The 20090-nt window shown below is 39.5% G+C and overlaps 1 protein-coding gene across 1 annotated transcript in view; it reads right to left on the bottom strand.

The window, feature by feature from the left end:
* The window catches only part of CFAP43 (cilia and flagella associated protein 43), a 101565-nt gene that overhangs the window by 46568 nt on the left and 34907 nt on the right, over positions 1-20090 (bottom strand). Inside the window, exons 10-17 of the mRNA XM_067709479.1 lie at positions 17769-17849; positions 13313-13461; positions 11427-11530; positions 7878-8018; positions 6893-7065; positions 5607-5756; positions 3393-3523; positions 1302-1449 (exon numbers count right to left, since the gene is read on the bottom strand). Of these exons, the coding sequence (XP_067565580.1) occupies positions 1302-1449; positions 3393-3523; positions 5607-5756; positions 6893-7065; positions 7878-8018; positions 11427-11530; positions 13313-13461; positions 17769-17849 (1077 nt within the window). The remainder of the gene's footprint in view (positions 1-1301; positions 1450-3392; positions 3524-5606; positions 5757-6892; positions 7066-7877; positions 8019-11426; positions 11531-13312; positions 13462-17768; positions 17850-20090) is intronic.

Raw genomic sequence — 20090 nt, 5'->3', positions numbered from 1 at the left:
ATAAGATCTTGTAAATCCTCTGCTCAGAACACTTTAATAGGTTCCCATTACACGTAAAATTATGTGCAAATGCTACCTGCTTTACAAAGCCCTTCTTTCCCACCTCCAGGACCTTATCCCCTACCACTCTCTCCCTTGCTCACTTCAGCTGCACAGGCCTTTTTTAGGTCTTCAAACGTGCCAAGCTCTTTCTCCCTCTGCCCTGAGTGCTTGCCCCTCCCCCACATATTGGCACATTTCTTTTAAGTCAGATCACAGCCTTTCTCCGTGGAGGGGCTATTCCAGCCAAACACTATCACACCAAACCATTTTATTTGGTTTGGTAACAAAAATAGATTATTTGGTAACAAAATAGATCTTGTTACTACCTATTTTTTTCTTATTTATTTGATTATTTATCTATCTCTCTCTGCTCACACCCAACCCCCAATTAGCATGTAAGCTCCATGAAAGCAGAAACTTTTCCTATCTTTTCATGCCTGCATCCCCCAGAGTCCAGCACTTTGTAGGCACTCGATAAATATTTGTTAAATGATTGAGTGAATAAATGTTCTCTGGCTAGACACATCCTAAATAATGTATGTGATGTAAAAGTATAGAGAGACTAGTTTGAACAAGCGCCAGAATTGTAGTAGATTTGTTTTTTAAAGCAAGCCCAGACAGATCTTGTACTATGGTTTAAATGAGATCTGAAATGTGATATTTGTGTTGAGAAAGGCTGAATATTTTCTCTTAAATGTAGTGCATGCTCTTTTTGAAAATCATGAGGTAGCTGGATAATGAGGAACATTACTAAAATATCTGCTCAAAGAAAACCACAAACTGAAAACTGATATCTGATTTAGGAAGGAAGGAAGGAAGAAAAAAAAGAAGGAAACAGGGACTTCCCTGGTGGTGCAGTGGTTAAGAATCTGCCTGCCAATGCAGGGGACAGGGGTTCAAGCTCTGGTCTGGGAAGATTCCACATGCCACGGAGCAACTAAGCCCCTGCGCCACAACTATTGAGCCTGTGTTCTAGAGCCCGCGAGCCACAACTACTGAGCCCGCATGCCACAACTCCTGAACCTGCACACCTAGAGGCCATGCTCTGCTACAAGAGAAGTCACCACAATGAGAAGCCCGTGCACCACAAGGAATAGTTGTCCCCGCTCACCACAACTAGAGAAAGCCCGTCTGCACGCAGCAACGAAGACCAAACATGGCCAAAATCAATCAATAAATAAATAAAATTAAAAAAAAAAGAAGGAAAGAAAGGAGGGAGGGAGGAAGGAAGGAGAAAGAAAACTATAGTGAAACTCAACTGCATGTTCAGGTTCTGATCCCAAATCCAAGGAATCTTTTTTTGCTATACTTAAATAATCATTCTCCTCATCCATGGTGTTCTCCAGGTAAGTTGAAAGTTGCTGGCTATATTCAAGAATTTCATTGGCTAAGTTTCCTCCAAACTGCCTGTATTAATAAAAAAGAAAACACATAGGCTACAAAATCACAATTTGAAAAAGACACATTTAGCAGTATTATTTCCAGATACCTAACCATTTCTATGCAAAGAAATATGTGGACAGTTCTCTGCAGTGCCCTGTAGATATTAGGACTCTGCTTCTTCAAGGACAGTACTTTCATGGGCTCCAGAACATGACAAACTTCTTGACCTCCCTGGGGTCATCTCTCTTCACACTGTCCCCATACCCTTACCCTACATGCCCTCTGTACCCATCTGCCCCAGTCATTGCGCAGAAGAGCCACTGCTCTGGTTGAACCCTCAGAGATAGTAGGTGCTGTACTGCTTCACATATATAACCACATTACCAAATTCAGTCCTCATAGCCCCCACCCCACACTCAGGAAAGTATTATTACTTCCACTCAATACACCAGGGCATTTCAAACTTCAGGCACATCAGCATGGCCTGGAGGGTTTGTTATAACAGATTCCTGGGCCCCACCCATAGAGATTCTGATTCGAAAAGTCTGGATGAGGCCCAAGAATATGCATTTCTAACAAGCTCACAGGTGCTGCAGATTCCACCTTGAATAACATGGTTATAGATGATTTAGAGGGATTGTCAGATCCCTAAGGTCACCAGTGCTGGACCAAGTTTTCAAACTCAACGGTTTTTGAGTCAGAGGTCCATGAGATTAACTGCCAATGGATGGAAATGTCCTCACTGCCGTAAATAGGGCTCCAGCACATGTTTGCTGTTGCCTGAGATGCTATGTGATCCCTTACTACAAAGAATGCATTAGGATTTATATAGTGAGATACAGGTTAGCGTTTTATTCAGGATTCCACGTATAAAATGGGCATGATGATACAGTCAGTCGTCAAATGGGTCTTTGAAATAAGTGGTGACCAAAATTGCTATGATATAGAATCTCCATAATATGTAACATTTCACAGTGTCACTGAGATACGCCATGTTTTATTATTGTTTTGCTCACAGGAGGCACCGTGAAATTTTTGTGGAAATGAATTGCGCATTGACTAGTGACGTGCATCGGCAGATCAAACAAGGTAACATTTCAAGTCCAGGGTGTCACCTTCATGTTCTCTATGCCCTGGCCATTATCTGTATGCTTGGCTAATATTTGTTTATTTAGGATTTTAATTTTAGTCTAAGCAAAGTCTAAATAATTTAATATTGTCTAGGCAAAGTCTAATTAGGAAAGTAAACGTGTATGTGTTTACAGATACATACATACCTATGTCAGGTTTTTTAGAGATAAATAGGAGTTATAAAAATGATCTACTGTTCAGAATTGTCCTCATTCCTTGTGCTCCTCCAACAGATTTTATGAAAGGGAGGACTGGTCACTTCATAGGTCTTAACTGGGTCTTTTTATTTTTTGTATTTTGATGCTTTGACATCTGGGGTCTTGCTAATAACCTTGGAGGAAATGCCCCTCCCAGGACCAGCAATTCATAGAGATGGTAAACAACTCATCTGGAGCTCACCTTTCAAATGCAAACCCACCAACTCAGAGCCCACATCCCCAACCAAATCCTCTATTGGGCTTTCACACTTGGGACCACTATTTCTATCCTAATCATCCCTGGGTCAAGTACCAGAAAACTAGCAGCAGCCCCTATGGCCCAGAGCCCACTGAAATTATCCAAACTAGTCAATTCCAAACCTTCCCGCTCCTTGCCATAGAAACCATATTGAAGACACTTGCCCACATTTCCCTGCTCCCTCTGCCTCCTTACCCTCCCTGGTGCTTCCCCATGTGGCACCCCCATAGCACCCCCTCCTCTTGGGATGATTAGTATAACAATCTTTTCAATGGCAGTTGTCTCCTGTTGTGTTGGCCTTGCTATTACCTAAATAATAACAACATCTTTATTTTAAAACACTGTATCATGTGAGGTTGCTTATTGTATACTGTACTTACCTCCATTTCAGGTTAACAAGGGTGCCGTCATGCTTCCCATTCACCAGAATGCTTTGTCCATCCATTGAAATTCTCACCGACTGAATTCCATGCCCCTGGTGAGAATGACTCCGACACTGAACAAATGTTTCCTTAATAGTTTTAGGAACAAAGTGCAGAAATTACAAATGCGATTCTACCACATGGTTTTTCTAAGGGGGTTACGTGCACTTTTGCTCGTGGATAAACCTTTTTCTATTTGTCAACAGCATTTTAGCTGGTATGGAGTAGCCTCTTAATAATTCATAGCACTGAAAATTCCTAGTACAAAATACAGTCACCAGTACTGGTTTGTTCTCCCTTCTGTGTAATATGGAAGAAGAGGGATTATTATCATCAATTTATAATAGGAAAATCAGACAGAGAGGTGAATGGACTTGCTGAAGACTACGAGAAGGGGCCTTGAGCAAGCAGTGCGGGCAAATTCAGATGCCTTCAAGGATTTTAGGCAAGTTCCCTTTATGTGCAGAGAGGCTGAGTGTGATGAGAGAAGGTGATGGGCTCTGTGAAGAATGACAGAGGATGCCAATTAAACCAGTTTCATTAGAACCCAAACAAATCACTAATTGGTACACAGTGCAATGGTTTAAACTCTTTGACTAAAAACTGAGATTTCTTTGTCACACTAGTTATCAACCATGATGCCTTTAAAATTTTTTAATTTTTTGAATAGGCAATACATTCAAATGTTTCAAAATTAAAAAACTATAAAAGAGTATGCAGTGAAATCTCCTTCCTGCCCCCATTCCCCAACACCTCCCAAAGGCAATCAATATTATTAGTTCCTTCAACATCCTTTCAGAGTTTTTTTAATGTACATAAACAAATTTTTATACAAACAATTTTTAACATAAATTGTAACATAATACGTATATTACACACCTTGCCTTTCCTCCTTAGCAATATATCTTGGGATTCTTTCCATACCGTTTCATAAAGATTTCCTCATTCTGTATTACAGCATAATATTCCATACTTTATTTATATACTGTTTATGTACCATTACTTATTTATCCAGTCCTCTGATGATGGACATTAGGTTGCTTTTACAAACAGTACTGCCATGAATAACCTCCTCTATGAGGTACTTTGCATAGGCTCACCCAGAAAAACTCTGACGTCTTGCCACTATCAGTTGTAGCGTACATTTACAAATCATTTGAATAAGAGACAATGTAGCAGAGTTTGCACATTGTTCACCTAAAAATAATTTCTAAGGGATTTAAGATTTTTCCTATATAATAATAATATCACTTTTGCCCAACTATATTCCAAATATGCTTTCTTGCACAAGTGAGCAAGGAGAGCTGGATATGCAGAGCCAGGGCCCAGTTTACCTGTGGCCCCATGGGAGAGTGGCATGTGGGGTGATTGTGAGGCTTTGGGTGTGTGGGGTAGATCCCTGGGTAAAAATAACTGACCGAATTAAATTAAATTGATAACCAGTACTACTCGGTCTCAAAACCTAGAAAAGGATCTTTCACTCTTTTGGGAGAAGAAACTATTTTCATTTTTTCAGAGATCTGAGAAAAATGGAAATCAGAAATGGTAGTGGTACTGGTGACATCAAGGTCTGCAAGTGATAGGGGAGGACTCAGTAAGGGCCACACCCTTCTCTCTTATGCTCTTCTAGCATCACATGAAGAGTCAGGTGGCAGTGTGGCAGCAACAAGCCTAGAGGCCCTCCAGGCCAGGGAGCTAGCCGTAATCAACCCTAGGTTTGCACAGCAATTCACTATTTCCAAAGAAGTTTTGCATGTACCCTCTCACCAGCTCTCACCAGAATCCCACAGGGTGAGAGCAAGCAAGGCTTCCCTAAAATTGCAGAGGAGCAGCTGAAGCTCAGTGAGGCTCAGTGAGTTTCCAAGACACACAGTAAGTGGTGATGGAGCTGGGCTGGAGCTCACCTACTGTATCCCAGCCCCATGTTCCTTCTTTGCAAGGTCTCAGTCTATTTGTTGGCATTTCCTCCCTTAGAGACTCAAACCTTAGCACATAAATACACCCAGTGTTGGAATCAATAACACCATTAGAGCTAAATAAGTTGTGAGTCAATTTAAATAAGTTGTGAGCCAATTTACTTAAGAGTTCTAATTCCTATTGTAAGAGCTTTTGTTCCTTATATGAGATCAAGACACACATCCCATAACTGGAAAAAAAGAAAAAGGAGTTTACCAAAGTATGAATATCTCGGATACACAGAATTCCACATTTAGCTATTGTTATGAGCCACAATCCATGTGGAGACAGAGAGAGCATTCCAGGTCCATATTGCTTGCTTTGTACTTTTTGGTATGACTTAAGAATGCAAATACCACTATGCTCCTGCCAAAGGAAATGACCACATTATAGAAAAGCCCAGGGCAGTGGTACCTTGGGGTTTGCAGTTGAGCATATCGAGTCAGATTCAAAGCCAAAAACACTGTCATTAGAAATAAACTGATACATGATAAAGTGGGCACCTGTATTTGCACCACATTTTCCATCTCTGATTGCAAGTAGAAGTTCATTTTGGCCAACTAAGGAAAGTCTTCTTTGCATGTTAGCTACCATTAAAAATCCCAGCCTACAACTGACAATCTTTATTTCTCACTAATCCATTTCATACACCCCTGTGCTCAAGTCAAAATAAATGAGTCAATTTCCCCCCATGTTTCTCATGTATGCCCACCTTCAAACCTCTGCATGTGTTGTGACTTTTGTCTGGAATGCCCTTCCCCAACCCATCCCCACCAATTTGGCCCCCCTCCCTATGTAAGGAACCCCACCTCCCTGCCAAGATTGCACGCAATATTTCTCATGTCTAAATCTGACTTATTCTTCAAAGTCCAGTGCAAATATTACTTCCACCAGGAAGCTTCTCTTGAATCCTCCTTATGATAAACCATTTCTTCCGTCTCTGAATGTCTTTGTCTCAGACCTTGCTGACATTGTCTACTCTGGGAGAGAAGCCCTTTGATTGAAGGATTTAGAAAAGCAAGGGTGATAGATAACCTGGGTCAGTATATGTAGCAGGAAATGACACAGTATGGGAGAAGTTTGAAGAGAGTATGATGAAAGGATGCCAGAAACATAGTATAGGTATTTTGTGCAATTTTCTTTAGGACTCAGGTACAAAGTTCCACCCAAAATCATCAACCCTGTAGCTGCTGACACCTGTGGAATAGATTTTCTAATGATAGATTTTTAAAAAATAGTTTTGAAAGGCACTAAACTGATATCATGTCGTCTGCACTTTTATCTGACAAGTATGATGTTGTAAGTGTGAGGCTGCTCAAATGTATTTTATGATGAATTAACAAATCATGCTAACATATATCTAATTCAAAGAAATTATGTTACTATAATAAAGACATTTGTTAACTGGACTAGAGTGTTAAAGCATGGATCACATCTAATCGATACGATGTGTCAATCTTGACGGCTAAGAAAAATGATAGCACGCTTAAGTTTTGGCATACTTTTTCAGGAAGAAGATAGCTGCAGATGTATGGCACTTGGTTACAGAAGCCATATATTCGGCTACTTTGAAAGTTCAAGACAGCTGAGGACAGAGTATGCTCTATCTCATACACGAACTTATGAATGAATGCATCTCTCAGCCTCCCTCGTTCATCAGCAAAGCTTGCAGAAACTATAAGATTTGGGGAAGAAGAGAAATCACTTGCACCATATATTGATTTTATTTTTAAAAAATTGTTATGAAAACTATGAAAAGCAAAATAAAAAAGTTAAATGCTCAATTAATGCAGAAACTATTAGGAGATAAAAATGATTGGAAAGCAACTTGGCTCCATTAGAAATACTTGAGTATTAAATGATTAATAGTGAGTAAAATATCTTTTATAAAGCCTTGGTTAATTTTATCAGTTAAGTAGAGACAGCATTAAAAGAAACTCATGATGGTCTAGAGTCTTAATTAAGACACAAAAGTACTTTGAAGTTTTTGACTCTTTTATACTCTATAATTATATATTTGCAAAATAGCTACCCAGATATATTTGTTATCTATTGATAAAATAAAGTGTCTATTTTATCAGACCTTTTTATCCAAAAAGCTTTCTTTATAATTTTATCAGTGAACGTAACTACACAGTAACCTATCTGATTTGACTATGTATATTTAAGGCTACAAAAAAGAGACATCACAAAATGACAAATCAATTTGACAAAAGTGACAGTTGGTCCTGTTTTTTCTCTGATAATAAGACAGATTCATATGAATGACAGGACCTAGAGGAAAGTCCACATTTCACGTTATTTAGCAGCCACATCAATTTCATTTTGTAAGACACAGAAAAGGTGGTGGCCATTTTAACCTCTTCACATGTTAAAAGGAAAAAAAATGCTATCACCAGGAAAAAAAAAAAAAAAAAAGAAGGAAAGCTATAGCAGCTCTTCAACTGGATGCCCAGGACAGAATTTGTTGATCATTTTTTTCTTTACCTTGTGGTAGTATTTTAGGCAGAGTAAATATTTCCAGCCTGCTTCTTCCTGTTTCTGGAAGTGGGGAAAGCACCATCACTTCTACTATATCTGTTTCCAAAGGAGACACTGTGGATATTTGTAAAATGCCTTTGCCCACCTCTGAAAGAAAATGGAAATCAACACCACAAGTCATCATTGATAAGTTTATAGAATCTTTTATACTCCCAGGTAAGATATCACACTATAGAACTGCCTTCACTAAATCTTTAGATCCAAATTTATTTACTGGATATTTAAGTGACCTTTAAACATAAGTGATGGAAACATTTTTGATGAACAGATGGGGGCTTCTCCACAGTAGATGTCTGGGTTGGCAGACTCAATCCAGCTCGGTTGGACTCAGCTTCTTTCCAGACAGAGAGGCCTCCAGAGTCTGCCATGTCCACCCCACTCAGCAGCAGCTGCACGCTCTGGCCTCTTGCACGCTCTGGCACCCTCCAGCCATCTGCCCATTCCCGATACTGAATAAACTCAGGCATCAGTGTTCTTTGCATCTGTAGTCAAGGTTTTGTGGGTGTGGTGGGATTACACATGCATTTGTGAGTTTGTCCTCCAGAAACCCAGGTGATCTGACCTCTGCAAGGTGCTTGGGGCCCACCTTGGATTCTCTCCAGATTCACTACTGCCACTCTCCCCAGGGACTGTTCAGCATATGTCCACTTTCTCAGGCCCCATCTCAGCCCCTCCCCTCAGGTGTTCACTGGATGACCTTTCCTCTTACTTAACGAGGAAGACAGAAAACATCTGACACAAACTTGACCTCAACTTTCTTATCCTGAATCTCACATTTTCTCTCTGTTTGTACCCATCTTCCTGCTTCATTTCTTGACATTTTTGTGGGAACAAAATGTAACCCTTTCCATCTGTGATTCTGAGCCCACACCTCTAATATCTTATTACACCATGTGCTATCAATCATCTCTTTTAATTTTCTTGCGTCTCGTATGGCTTCCCCTATTCAGTCCTCAAGACTCCCCTATCTTCAAATTAGGACCTTCCTTCAACCCTGCTAATTCTAATTCTCTTTTAGAAGTTACTAATTCTCTTTTCTCCACTGCAAACTTCTAAGAACAGAAGTTGCTACTTACTGACTTCCTTTTCTGACCTCCACTCCCTCCTGAACCTCTTTGTCTCTCTGTTCCAGAGGAGTAGCTGTCCCTGGGCTCACACACTGACTGCCTCATCCTAGCCCTCACCCCACTCACACTTCTGCCACAATCCACCCCTTCACGTAGCCTTCCTTCTTCAAGCTCTTCCTGGAGTGGGTGACTCCCAGTTCTGTCTTTACTCTGGCCCATCCTTAGTTTTCTTCACTGCCTTGTCTTCCTCTGCCCACAACTTCAGAGTAGGTAGCTTTTCCCATCCCACACTCTGACTGACCAGATATGTTGAAAAATGTAACATTTAGGCAGGACTGGTACCCATTCCAAGGTCAGCCATAGGTCCTACCACATTCCATGTCATCTAATTTACATATTTAGGTTACCTGTTTGACCTCATTAAACAATTGGATTTGCTTCAATTCTGTCTTAAACCATCTATCTCATCAGCTTCCAGGATTTCAAGATCAGAATTCTATCATTAAACTTTGAACTACAAATCTTCATTTCCAAATTTATGGTAAAGATTCCCAAATGAAGAGTTTATTGGCTTCAACTCTACAGAGCTATCACCCTATCCCTCTACCTCCATAACTTTCTTTTTCCCTGAGGTTTTTTGTTTGTTTGTTTGTTTGTTTGTTTTTGCGGTACGTGGGCCTCCCACCGTTGTGGCCTCTCCCATTGCGGAGCACAGGCTCCGGACGCGCAGGCTCAGCAGCCATGGCTCACGGGCCCAGCCGCTCTGCGGCATGTGGGATCCTCCCGGACCGGGGCACGAACCCATATCCCCTGAATCAGCAGGCGGACTCTCAACCACTGCGCCACCAGGGAAGCCCTTCCCTGAGTTTTTACTTCAATTGATGACAGCACAAACTTCCACCATCCAGGTTAGAAACTTTGGAGTCATTGCTGATCACTCCCTTTCACATATAATCAATTTTCAAGTCCTACCAATTCCATCACTCAGAGCTGTCCCCTCCTTTCTCTTCCCATGACTGCTGCATGGCCTCGTACATTGTGGAAAAGAGCACAAGCCCTGAAGGGGGTCTTCCTGAGTCTGAGTCCCGGCTCCACCACCACCTACCTTCAAGGCTTAGAACAAATACATAACCTCATTGTACCTCAATTGTCTTATGTTTAAATTGGGCATAACAGTAGTCTCTACCTCATAAAAGTTGTCTGTAAGAATTAAATGAATTAACACATGCCAAGTACTTAGAATACTGGCTATCACATGGCAAGGAATCCCTCAATAAATGTTGGCTATTGTTATGATTAATATCATTTCTTGCCTAAGTTACTGTAATATTACAGTTTCCTAACTCGTCTTTTTTATTCCATTCTCTTGTCTTTCTGCTCCAGCCTTCACAGTGATGCCAGAGTCATCCTCTAAAAACCAAGTCAAATCACACCACTCCCATCTTGAAAACATCTGATGATGTGTCATTAACTACAGAACAAAGTCCAGACTCCTTGGATTGATGTTCAGCGTGCTCCACTTTCTTTCAGACTTTTTCACCATGATCATCATCTAGTAAACTCTTATTTACCTGTTACACTAGACTACTTACCATTCCAAGTGCCTTTGCTCAAACTTTTGTCCCAAGCTAGAATACCAACAAGCCCCATCCTCCACTACTTTAAGTCTTTGGAAAACTCTCCCCCAGTCCTCTGTGCCACCCCATCACTTCCACTCCTTTCTTCACACATGGCAGAATTAATTGCTTCTTCCCCTGAGCCTACACAGATCTCTGCTATTACTCTTCCACTAAATTGTCTCCTTGACCTTTCGATGCTCCTACAGAGCCTAGGTTCAGCATCTTACACCTAGCAGGCACTCAATTTTTAAAAATCAATACATAGATTTTAAAATATACATACATATTTGGTATGTAAAGCCAGAAAGAAAAGTATTAGTTCTTATTATTTATCACCTAAGCGCTATCTCACCTACCAAATCTGTGGTTTACCTGGGCGTTTGGATGCACATTACTGCAAAAGCTGGATGTCATTTTGTTTAAAGAGGAAACTCTAAAGATGCATGGAACAAAACTTTCTTTGGATATCTTAATTAAATAGAGACCAAATGTTATTTAAAAAGTATTTCAGGGATAAACCAACCCAACGTTCTTTTGTAGTAACATTAGAAACATTTAGCCATTTCATTAATTCATTAATTGATTCAAGAAGATTTATTTACCATCAACTATGTACCAAGTACATGTACCGAAACCTCTAAATATGATGTGGGAGTTCTCTTAAGTAACTTTGAACAGTTATTTAAATATCTCTGTTTTAGAAAACATGCTACAAGTAATTGTTTCACCGTAGCCCCATTTTCACAACTTTAAATTCTTTGGAATAAAGTGACCAATATTTTAAGTTAATAAGCATTCTACGTAAGTACCTATGAATCCAAGAATCTGAAATAAGCTTGAGGGTTTGGCATCGATAACAAAGACGTGTCCTTCTGATGTTCCAACTAATAGATATATTCCTCTCTGGTCATACCTAGAAAAGAAGAAATCTGATTATCAGATTCTACTTGTTTCACTAATAAGATGGTAAACAACTTTATTGAATGACAGCATGGAGATGCATCCAAAACCAGCTATTCTTATGGTTTGTGATTTTTAATATTATCAGACCTTATAAAAGGCGAGTGATTATATATAAACGTAATCATTACATTCTAGGCTAATACTGTTTCCCAATTGCAACTTATAAGTACATGGTCAAGAAGATTCACTAAAAATGGGTAACTATTTCATCATAAGTAAATGAAATATGACAGTAAAGCTTTCTTAATATTTCAAGTGGACATAAGCAATTGTCAAAGTAGTGATGAGTAGAACATTCCAATGCCTCTCAGTACCCATCCTGGCAGAAAGAGGAAGAATGTAGTGAAATGTTTCTATCCTATCATCAAATTGGAACAAGTGGGAAATGCGAATTAGGGTAAGAGAGAAAGATCTGAAAAAGGAGCACCAAAAAATACAGTACAGAGGAGCAGAATGTAAATGGAGGGAGACTACAGATCCTTCCCCACTGAGCCAGAGGCAGCAGAGCTTGTAGGAACAACACAGATGGTGGAAACCCAGCTCCTCCCGGCACTAGTTGAGTAATCTTGGGCAAATGCTTCCCTTAACCTCTCTGAACCTAAATTATCTCACTTGTGAAATAGGAACAAGCATAATACTTTTCTGAATGTGGGGCAAATATCACACTCAATAAGCTACAATGTGTGACAGCACCTCAAGCTGTAAAGCAGGGCATAAATGTCATTTCTTATTAATACTACTATGATATAACGAAAGAAAGAATAATAACATGAATCTAAATCCAATGCTCTATGCTGTCTTCTTAAAAGTATTGCTTCAAAAAATTTGAAATCGGGCTTCCCTGGTGGCACAGTGGTTGAGAGTCCGCCTGCCGATGCAAGGGACACGGGTTCGTGCCCCGGTCCGGGAAGATCCCACATGCCGGGGAGCGGCTGGGCCCGTGAGCCATGGCCACTGAACCTGCACGTCCGGAGCCTGTGCTCCACAACGGGAGAGGCCACAACAGTGAGAGGCCCGCGTACTGCACACACACACACAAAAAATGGAAATCAACTAAATGTCCATCAGTATACTGTCTTTTAAAAATTATGGTATACCCATAGAATGGAATGCTATGTAGTTGTAAAAAAGAATGAGGAAGGTCTTCATGTGTGGATAGAAGACCTTCTCTAAGACATACCATTAAGTGAAAAAAAAAAAAAAATTGAGGTGCAGAACATTGTATATGGTTTGCTGCCCCATAAGAGCCAAGGCAATGACTCTGGAGCCCAATTGCCTCGGTTCAAATCCTAAAACTTGCCATTTACTATGCGTGTAATATTAATTATTATTTAAATTCTTTGTGCATCATCTTCCTTATCTCTAAAATGGACACAATAAGAATATCTATCTCATGAAGTTAATACAACAGAAGTGCTTGGCACACTCTAAGTGCTTGATATGTATTCATATAATTAAAAGGAAGTACTTTTTTTTTACTTGCTTGTGAATAAAATATATCCATGAGAAATTGGTAACAGGCTGCCTCCAGCGAGGAGAACTGGGTATTCAGGGACAAGCGTGGGAAACTGTACCATACACTGCTCTGTACTTCTTGAAGGTAGAACTGAGTCAGTATATTAATTTTCAAAACAATACATGTAAAACTTAAAATTAAAATAAATCAGAGCTTCACTGGAATTCTCAACAGACAGGCCTGCCAAAGTTGCTGCCAGAAGCAGGCATTACTTACAGGAGGTGCTGCACGGGCGATTCAGAGAGATAGGCCTTATGAACTGAGTGAGGGGATTCAACGTCCTGGATGTCCAGGAAGTGGACAAAGCCACCCTTGGTCCCCACGGCTGCAGAGAGGGAGGAGGGAGAGCAAGCCAGAACTGTTGCCTGTTTAAAATAAACGCCATACAGAAACAGACTCACAGATATGGAAAACAAACTTGTGGTTACCAAAGGGAAGAGACAAGGAGGGAGGGACAAATTAGGGGTATGGGATTAACAGACACAAACTACTATACATAAAACAGATAAGCAACAAGGGTATACTGTAGAGCACAGGGAATTATACCTGCTATCTTGTAATAACCTATAATGGAGTATAACCTGCAAAAATACTGAATCACTATGCTGTACACCTGAAAATAACACAGTATTGTAAATCAATTACACTTCAATATAAAATAAAATAAAATTACCCCCCAGATGCTCAACTTCACTGTGCCAGAAAATGAAACCTGCTCTCCCTCACATAAGAATTCTACAGTTTATTTGAAAAGCCTGCAGAACAAGAAGAGTGGCAAGTGTTGTGTGGTATTACAAATTATACACTCAACATTCTTCAGCTAATCGATAGCATAAGAAGTCACAGCAATCTGTACATCATCCTCTTTTATCCTAAAGTTAGAATGATAAAAATATAAGGAAATTGCTTTAACTTTAAACCATGGCTTCATTTCTATCCTTAAATGATTGCAAAATTATTATACCTGATAATAATGAAAAATAAAATAAGAAATTTAAAATATATCCCTAGCATCTTTTGGACATCTTTATAGAATGTTAGCGATTTTTAAAAATCAGCATTCAACTGCTGGATAACGGTAGATCCTGAGATGCTGGCATAACTGAGGAAGACTTAAGAAAATAACTATTGAGTTGGCCAAAAAGTTTGTTTGGGTTTTTCCATAAGATGTTACAGAACTTTTTGGCCAACCCAATATATCACTGGACCATGTGGCCTGTCACCAAAGAAATGCATCACAGATTCCTGCTTATGTCGCGATCATTTACAGACGATGATGTCTAAGAGAATAAATTTTTTGTCATGATACTTAAGGAATCAGATTCATTCCTCTATAGTTGTCACTGACAAAGCCCACTGGGTTTCCCCGGAAAAATAAGATGGAATCTAGGTGATAAGGTCTAACCTCTTCTTTTGTGCTTCATCTAGTTTCACTTGCTTATAGGGTGCTGTGTGCCGCAGTCTTGCACCCAGCACTTCAGACTAGGAAAGCGACACCTCGACTCCGTGGCCGTGTGGAGAAGCGCTGCCAATGACACCGCAATTCAAGATGGCGGCAGTGGCAGGCAGTGCGCAGAGACACTGCACCCAGAACTTGGATGTGAAACCAAAGCAGGACAGCTGCACTAGCGCCGCGAGAGCTCCAACCCCACCCCCCACCCCGTCCCCGCAATGAGGAGAACCATATAGAGCATCCCCACCCATACCCCGTCCCAAAAACCTGTGCTCTAGAGCGAGAGCTCCCACCTCTCCGTTCTCCGATCAAAGAATAAAACTTTCCTTTGTTTCTGAACCAAACTCAGTCTCAATCGATTGGCACGGGCAACACCAGAGAAGAGGACCCCTACTGGGGCCCAACTCGAAAGGGGTGGTAACATAATTACATTTTGTAGTTTGTTTTGAATAAAATAGTGGAATGTTAGAAATAGAAAAGATCTTAAAGAGATCATTGTTTTGCAGACTAGAAAACGGAGGCAAAGAAAAATGTAGCAATTTGCCCCAGGATCCCATAGCTTGTAACAAAGCTCAGAGGAAAACTCAGGTGTCCTGCCCCATTAGAATGCACAGTTTCCCCATTGAGCAGGTTTTCATTTTGTTTTTTAAAGTGAATTTTCCAAGCCTTAACCAGTTTGAATCTTTAGTGGTATCTCAGTATGAAACTGGAAACGAAGTGGTGAGGGTTTGTTTTTTTAGGTAAAAGCCTTTATGGGAGATCTCAGAGTGTGTGTGTGTGTGTGTGTGTGTGTGTGTGTGTGTGTGTGTGCGCGTGTGTCTGTGTTTCCTCAAAATAATCAGTTGAAATTACCCTCCATTCCAGGGCTGTTGTGGACTAGGCTAAATATGTACAGCAATATTTGGAGGGGTCGTAGCTACCCTAGCAGGCACCATCAGGGGAAGCTAGTAGTGTTCATGCATCCTGCCATCATGACGCTGAGCAGGGTTCTCTAAGGACCACTGCCTAAAATGTTCATGGGGAGCACAGTCCCCAGCACAGGCAGGGAGATCTGGCCTCAGCACTGCTGGGTCAATACACTTATCATTTCCCCACGGGGCAGCAGTATCCTCCAGTAAGGAGAAACCACTGACTCTCCCCAATAAGAGCTGAACTACATGAGTGTACAATGCCTGGTTTGAAGCTCAAAGAAGGATTGTCTAATTAACTGTGACAGTCGTACGAATCTCTCCCCTCTGATCAGAGGAAGGGAAGATATCTGAAGCAGAAAGAGGGCCTTTTGGTGGTACCTATATCCCTCCTTAGCCAGGAAGTGCAAGGTAAGTCCTGATTATACAGACCCTTGGGTGGGTTGTTAAACATCTCTATGTCTCTCATCTGTAAAAGGTGTGATCAGATGAGCTTTAAGATTTTTCTAGTTCTAGTAATTCTAACAGAAATGAATACATATAAACCTTGTCACATAGATTATGGAATCTACACGTATTCTTTCAGGTAAGAATTTTTATCTTTACTTTTTAGGATGAGTTTTTTATCTCATTGAATTTTATGCATCTTATAATCCTCTTGCATCCTTTTGCATCTTGTAATCCTCTTATGTGACGTATGATGCTTCATCTTGTATTATAACTGAGATTTTAATTTATAACAGAGAAGGATTGTAACTCCTCTTCCTCCTACCAAGATCCATATCTCATCTAGAACTGTGTAATACAGAAAATGATAATTTAAGAAAAAATAGCATTACCACTGTTTCTTGGTCTTTTTATATTTTTTAAAATATTATTTTATGTAAAATGCACCATGAACATGGTGGAAAGAATGGTATCACCTTATGGTAGGCTAGGGTTAGGTTTAGGTAAGGAATTGTGGTTTGCCACCCAGCATCAACACACCTTCCTTCTGGAAAATTTCTTGACTATCCATTGAGAAACCATCTCTCCCCTATTTTCAGGGCTGAGTGGAACAGATCTGACTCCCATTTCCATGGCTGACTTTAAGCCAGTTAGCATTTCTCATCCCCCTGTCTACAGTGATTAGTTCAGGGTTATTATTAAGACATTAGGAGGTATTTACTAAGCCTTCTGAAAAGGAGAAACCTTTTCTCTTCCTCCTCCCACTGTAGGAGGCTTTCTTCCCTGATGATCTGATGTGACGTTGGTACCTGTGGCATTTGGGTACCACTAAATGAAGCCTAAGATGAAACTAAAGACATAGTATACAGACAGAGAGGAAAACAAGATCCTTGGTAATATCATTTGAGTTGCTAGATCAAGCCACAGCTGAGCCCAGACAAACTCTATACTTTATAGTTGATTGAGTCAATAACCTCCACTTTTTAATTTTTGGTTCAAGTTGGTTAGAGTGGTACTTGTCTTTCATTTGTTTGTTTTAATTTATTTATTTTCGGCTGCACTGGGTCTTTGTTGCTGCACGTGGGCTTTCTCTAGTTTTGGCGAGCGGGGCTACTGTTCATTGCGGTGCACGAGCTTCTCATTGTGGTTGCTTCTCTTGTTGTGGAGCATGGGCTCTAGGCACATGGGCTTCAGTAGTTGTGGTATGCGGGCTCAGTAGTTGTGGCTCGCGGGCTCTAGAGCGCTGGCTCAGCAGTTGTGGCGCACGGGCTTAGTTGCTCCGCGGCATGTGGGATCTTCCCAGACTAGGGTTTGAAACCATGTTCCCCTGCATTGGCAGGCGGATTCTTATCCACTGCGCCACCAGGGAAGTCCCTTTCTTTCATTTCTAACCAATCCTCTTGAGGTTAGATGGGGTCATTTATCTAGTTATGGCCAAGGAGATGTATCATTTTTTAGTAAAAGCACTTAACTGCTAATTCAAGACCTTCCAGCACTCTTCCCATACCATGGCACTGAGGAGCTATTAGCTGGTGGAGCCTCTGTCGACTTTGTTCCCTGAAAGGCCGTGTGGAGCAGAGAACCTGTCAATCCACAATGAACTTACAGCCTGAGTGAGATATAAACCATTAGGGTTTCAGGAATAACTACCACCATACACCAATAGAGTACCTTATGTTCCACCCTCTGGGCTGTGGAATATACTTTATACACAAGAATTACTCTAATATATAAGGTAAAAATGCAATAAGGCCTCTGTAATGAGTATTTCCACAGACTATTGACATGTGAATATGAAAAAGTAGGTTGGAGTAGAATTCAATATATATATATATATTTAAATTCATTTATAAGGCACACTTACTGGGATATTCAGATAAATCCTGCTGACACAAGCACCATCCTCTATACCCCAAACACAAACTTCTCCTGACTGTGTGAGAGTCTGTAAAAGAAAGAAAAAGAAAACTCAAATGGAAAACAAGACTTTGCTATGGGAGTATGTTCTAAATTCCTTTCTAGTATGTCAATCTGATGATTTAGTATAAAATTTCATTTTATTTATGTGGATTAAAATTACAATTTCAACGTCAATACTTCTGATTTGAACAAATATTAACTATTACCTTTAATGCAATTTAAGTAACACATAATAACTAATTAGGATTAGAAAAGTGAAATAAAGTTTTTTTTTTCTGTGTAACATAATTGAAATAAGTTACTTGGAAATTCAATGAATTTCCTAGTGAATAAGCCTAGAAATAGAAAATCACAATTGGTATTTTAAAAAATTAATAGACTTTGCTTTAAAGAGCAGTTTTAGGATTACAGAAAATTTGAGCAGAAAGTAGAGAGTTGCACTTCCCTCCCTGCCCTTCCCAATATCCATACAATTTTCCCTGTTACTAACAACTTGCACTATTGTGGTATATTTGTTAGAACTGATGAGCCAATATTGATACAGTGTTATGGACTAAAGCCATAGTTTACATTAGGGTTTACTCTTTGTGTTATACATTCTATGGGTTTTGACAAACGTACGATGACATGTAATCACCATCACAGTATCATACAGAATAGTTTCACTGCCCTAAAAATCCTCTATGCTTCACCTCTTCATCCCTCCCTCCCTCCCCACTGAACCTCTGGCAACCACTGATTGTTTTTAGTGTCTCCACAATTGTGCCTTGTCCAGAATGTCTTACAGAGGGAACCATACAGCTTTCTCAGATTGCCTTCTTTCACAGAGCAATATGCATTTAAGGTTTCTCTATGTCTTTTCATGGCTTTATAGCTCATTTCTTTTTAGTACTGAATAATATTCCATTGTATGGATGTACCACAGTTTGTTTATTCATTCTCTTATTGAAGGACATCTTGATTGCTTCCAAGTTTTGGCAATTATGAATAAAGATGCTATAAGCATTCACATGCAGATTTTAGTGTGGGCATAAGATTTCAACTAATGTGGGTAAACACTAAGAAGCCCAATTGCTGAATCATATGGTAAGAGTATGTTTAATTTTGTAGAAGCTGTCAACTGTCTTCCAAAGTGGCTGTACCATTTTGCCTCAGTAGTGAATGAGGGTTTCTGTTGCTCCATATCCTCACTAGCACTTTGTATTGTCAGTGTTTTGGATTTTAGACATTCTAATAGGTGTGTAGTATTGTTTTAATTTGCAATTCTCTAATGACGAAAAACGTTGAACATCTTTTCATCATTATTTGCCATATCATTATTTGCCATATATTTGTATATCTTCTGTGTTAAGGTGTTTATTCAGATTTTTTCCCCATTTTTCAATGGGGTTGTTTATTTTCTTATTGTTGAGTTTTAATAGTTCTTTGTATATTTTGGATACCAGTATTTTATCAGATATATGTTTTGCAAAGATTTTTCTTCCAGCCTGTGCTTTGTCTTTTCTTTCTCTTAACAGTGTCTTTTGCAGAGCAGAAGTTTTTAATTTTGATGAAGTCCAGCTTATCAATTTTTTCTTTCATGGATTGCATTTTTGGTGTTGTGTCTAGAAAGTCATTACCAAACCCAAGGTCACTTAGATTTTTCTCCTTTGTTATCTCCTAGGAGTTTTATAGTTTTCGTATTTTACATTTAGGTCTACAATCCATTTTGAGTTAATTTTTTGTGAAGGGTGTAAGATCTGTGACTAGATTTTTTTTCTTTTTTGGCATGTGAATGTCCATTTCCTCCTGCACCATTAGTTGAAAAAATCTATGCTTTCTCAATTAAATTGCTTTTGCATATTTGTGAAAGGTCAGTTGACTATATTTCAAGACACTGTTCCATTGATCTGTTTGTTTATTCTCTCACAAATACCATACTGTCTTGATTACTGTAGCTTTATAGTAAATATTGAAATTGGGTAGTGTTAGTCCTACCCAATTCTAGAATCAGTTCTAGAATCAGTAAGTTCTAGAATCAGCAAGTTCTAGAATCAGTTTATTGATATCCACAAAATAATTTACTGGGATGTTGATCGGAATTGCATTGAATCTATAAGACAAGTTAGAAAGAATCAACATCTTAATAATACTGAGTCTTCTTACCCATGTACATGAAATATTTATGCATTTATTTAGATTTTGTTTGATTTCTTTCATCAGAGTTTTATAGTTTTTATCATATATATCCTGTACATATTTTGTTAGATTTATTCCTATTTTACTT

Source organism: Pseudorca crassidens, chromosome 16 (assembly GCF_039906515.1).
Source record: "Pseudorca crassidens isolate mPseCra1 chromosome 16, mPseCra1.hap1, whole genome shotgun sequence".
NCBI lineage: Eukaryota > Metazoa > Chordata > Mammalia > Artiodactyla > Delphinidae > Pseudorca > Pseudorca crassidens.
This window is presented reverse-complemented; position numbering and strand designations above follow the sequence as displayed.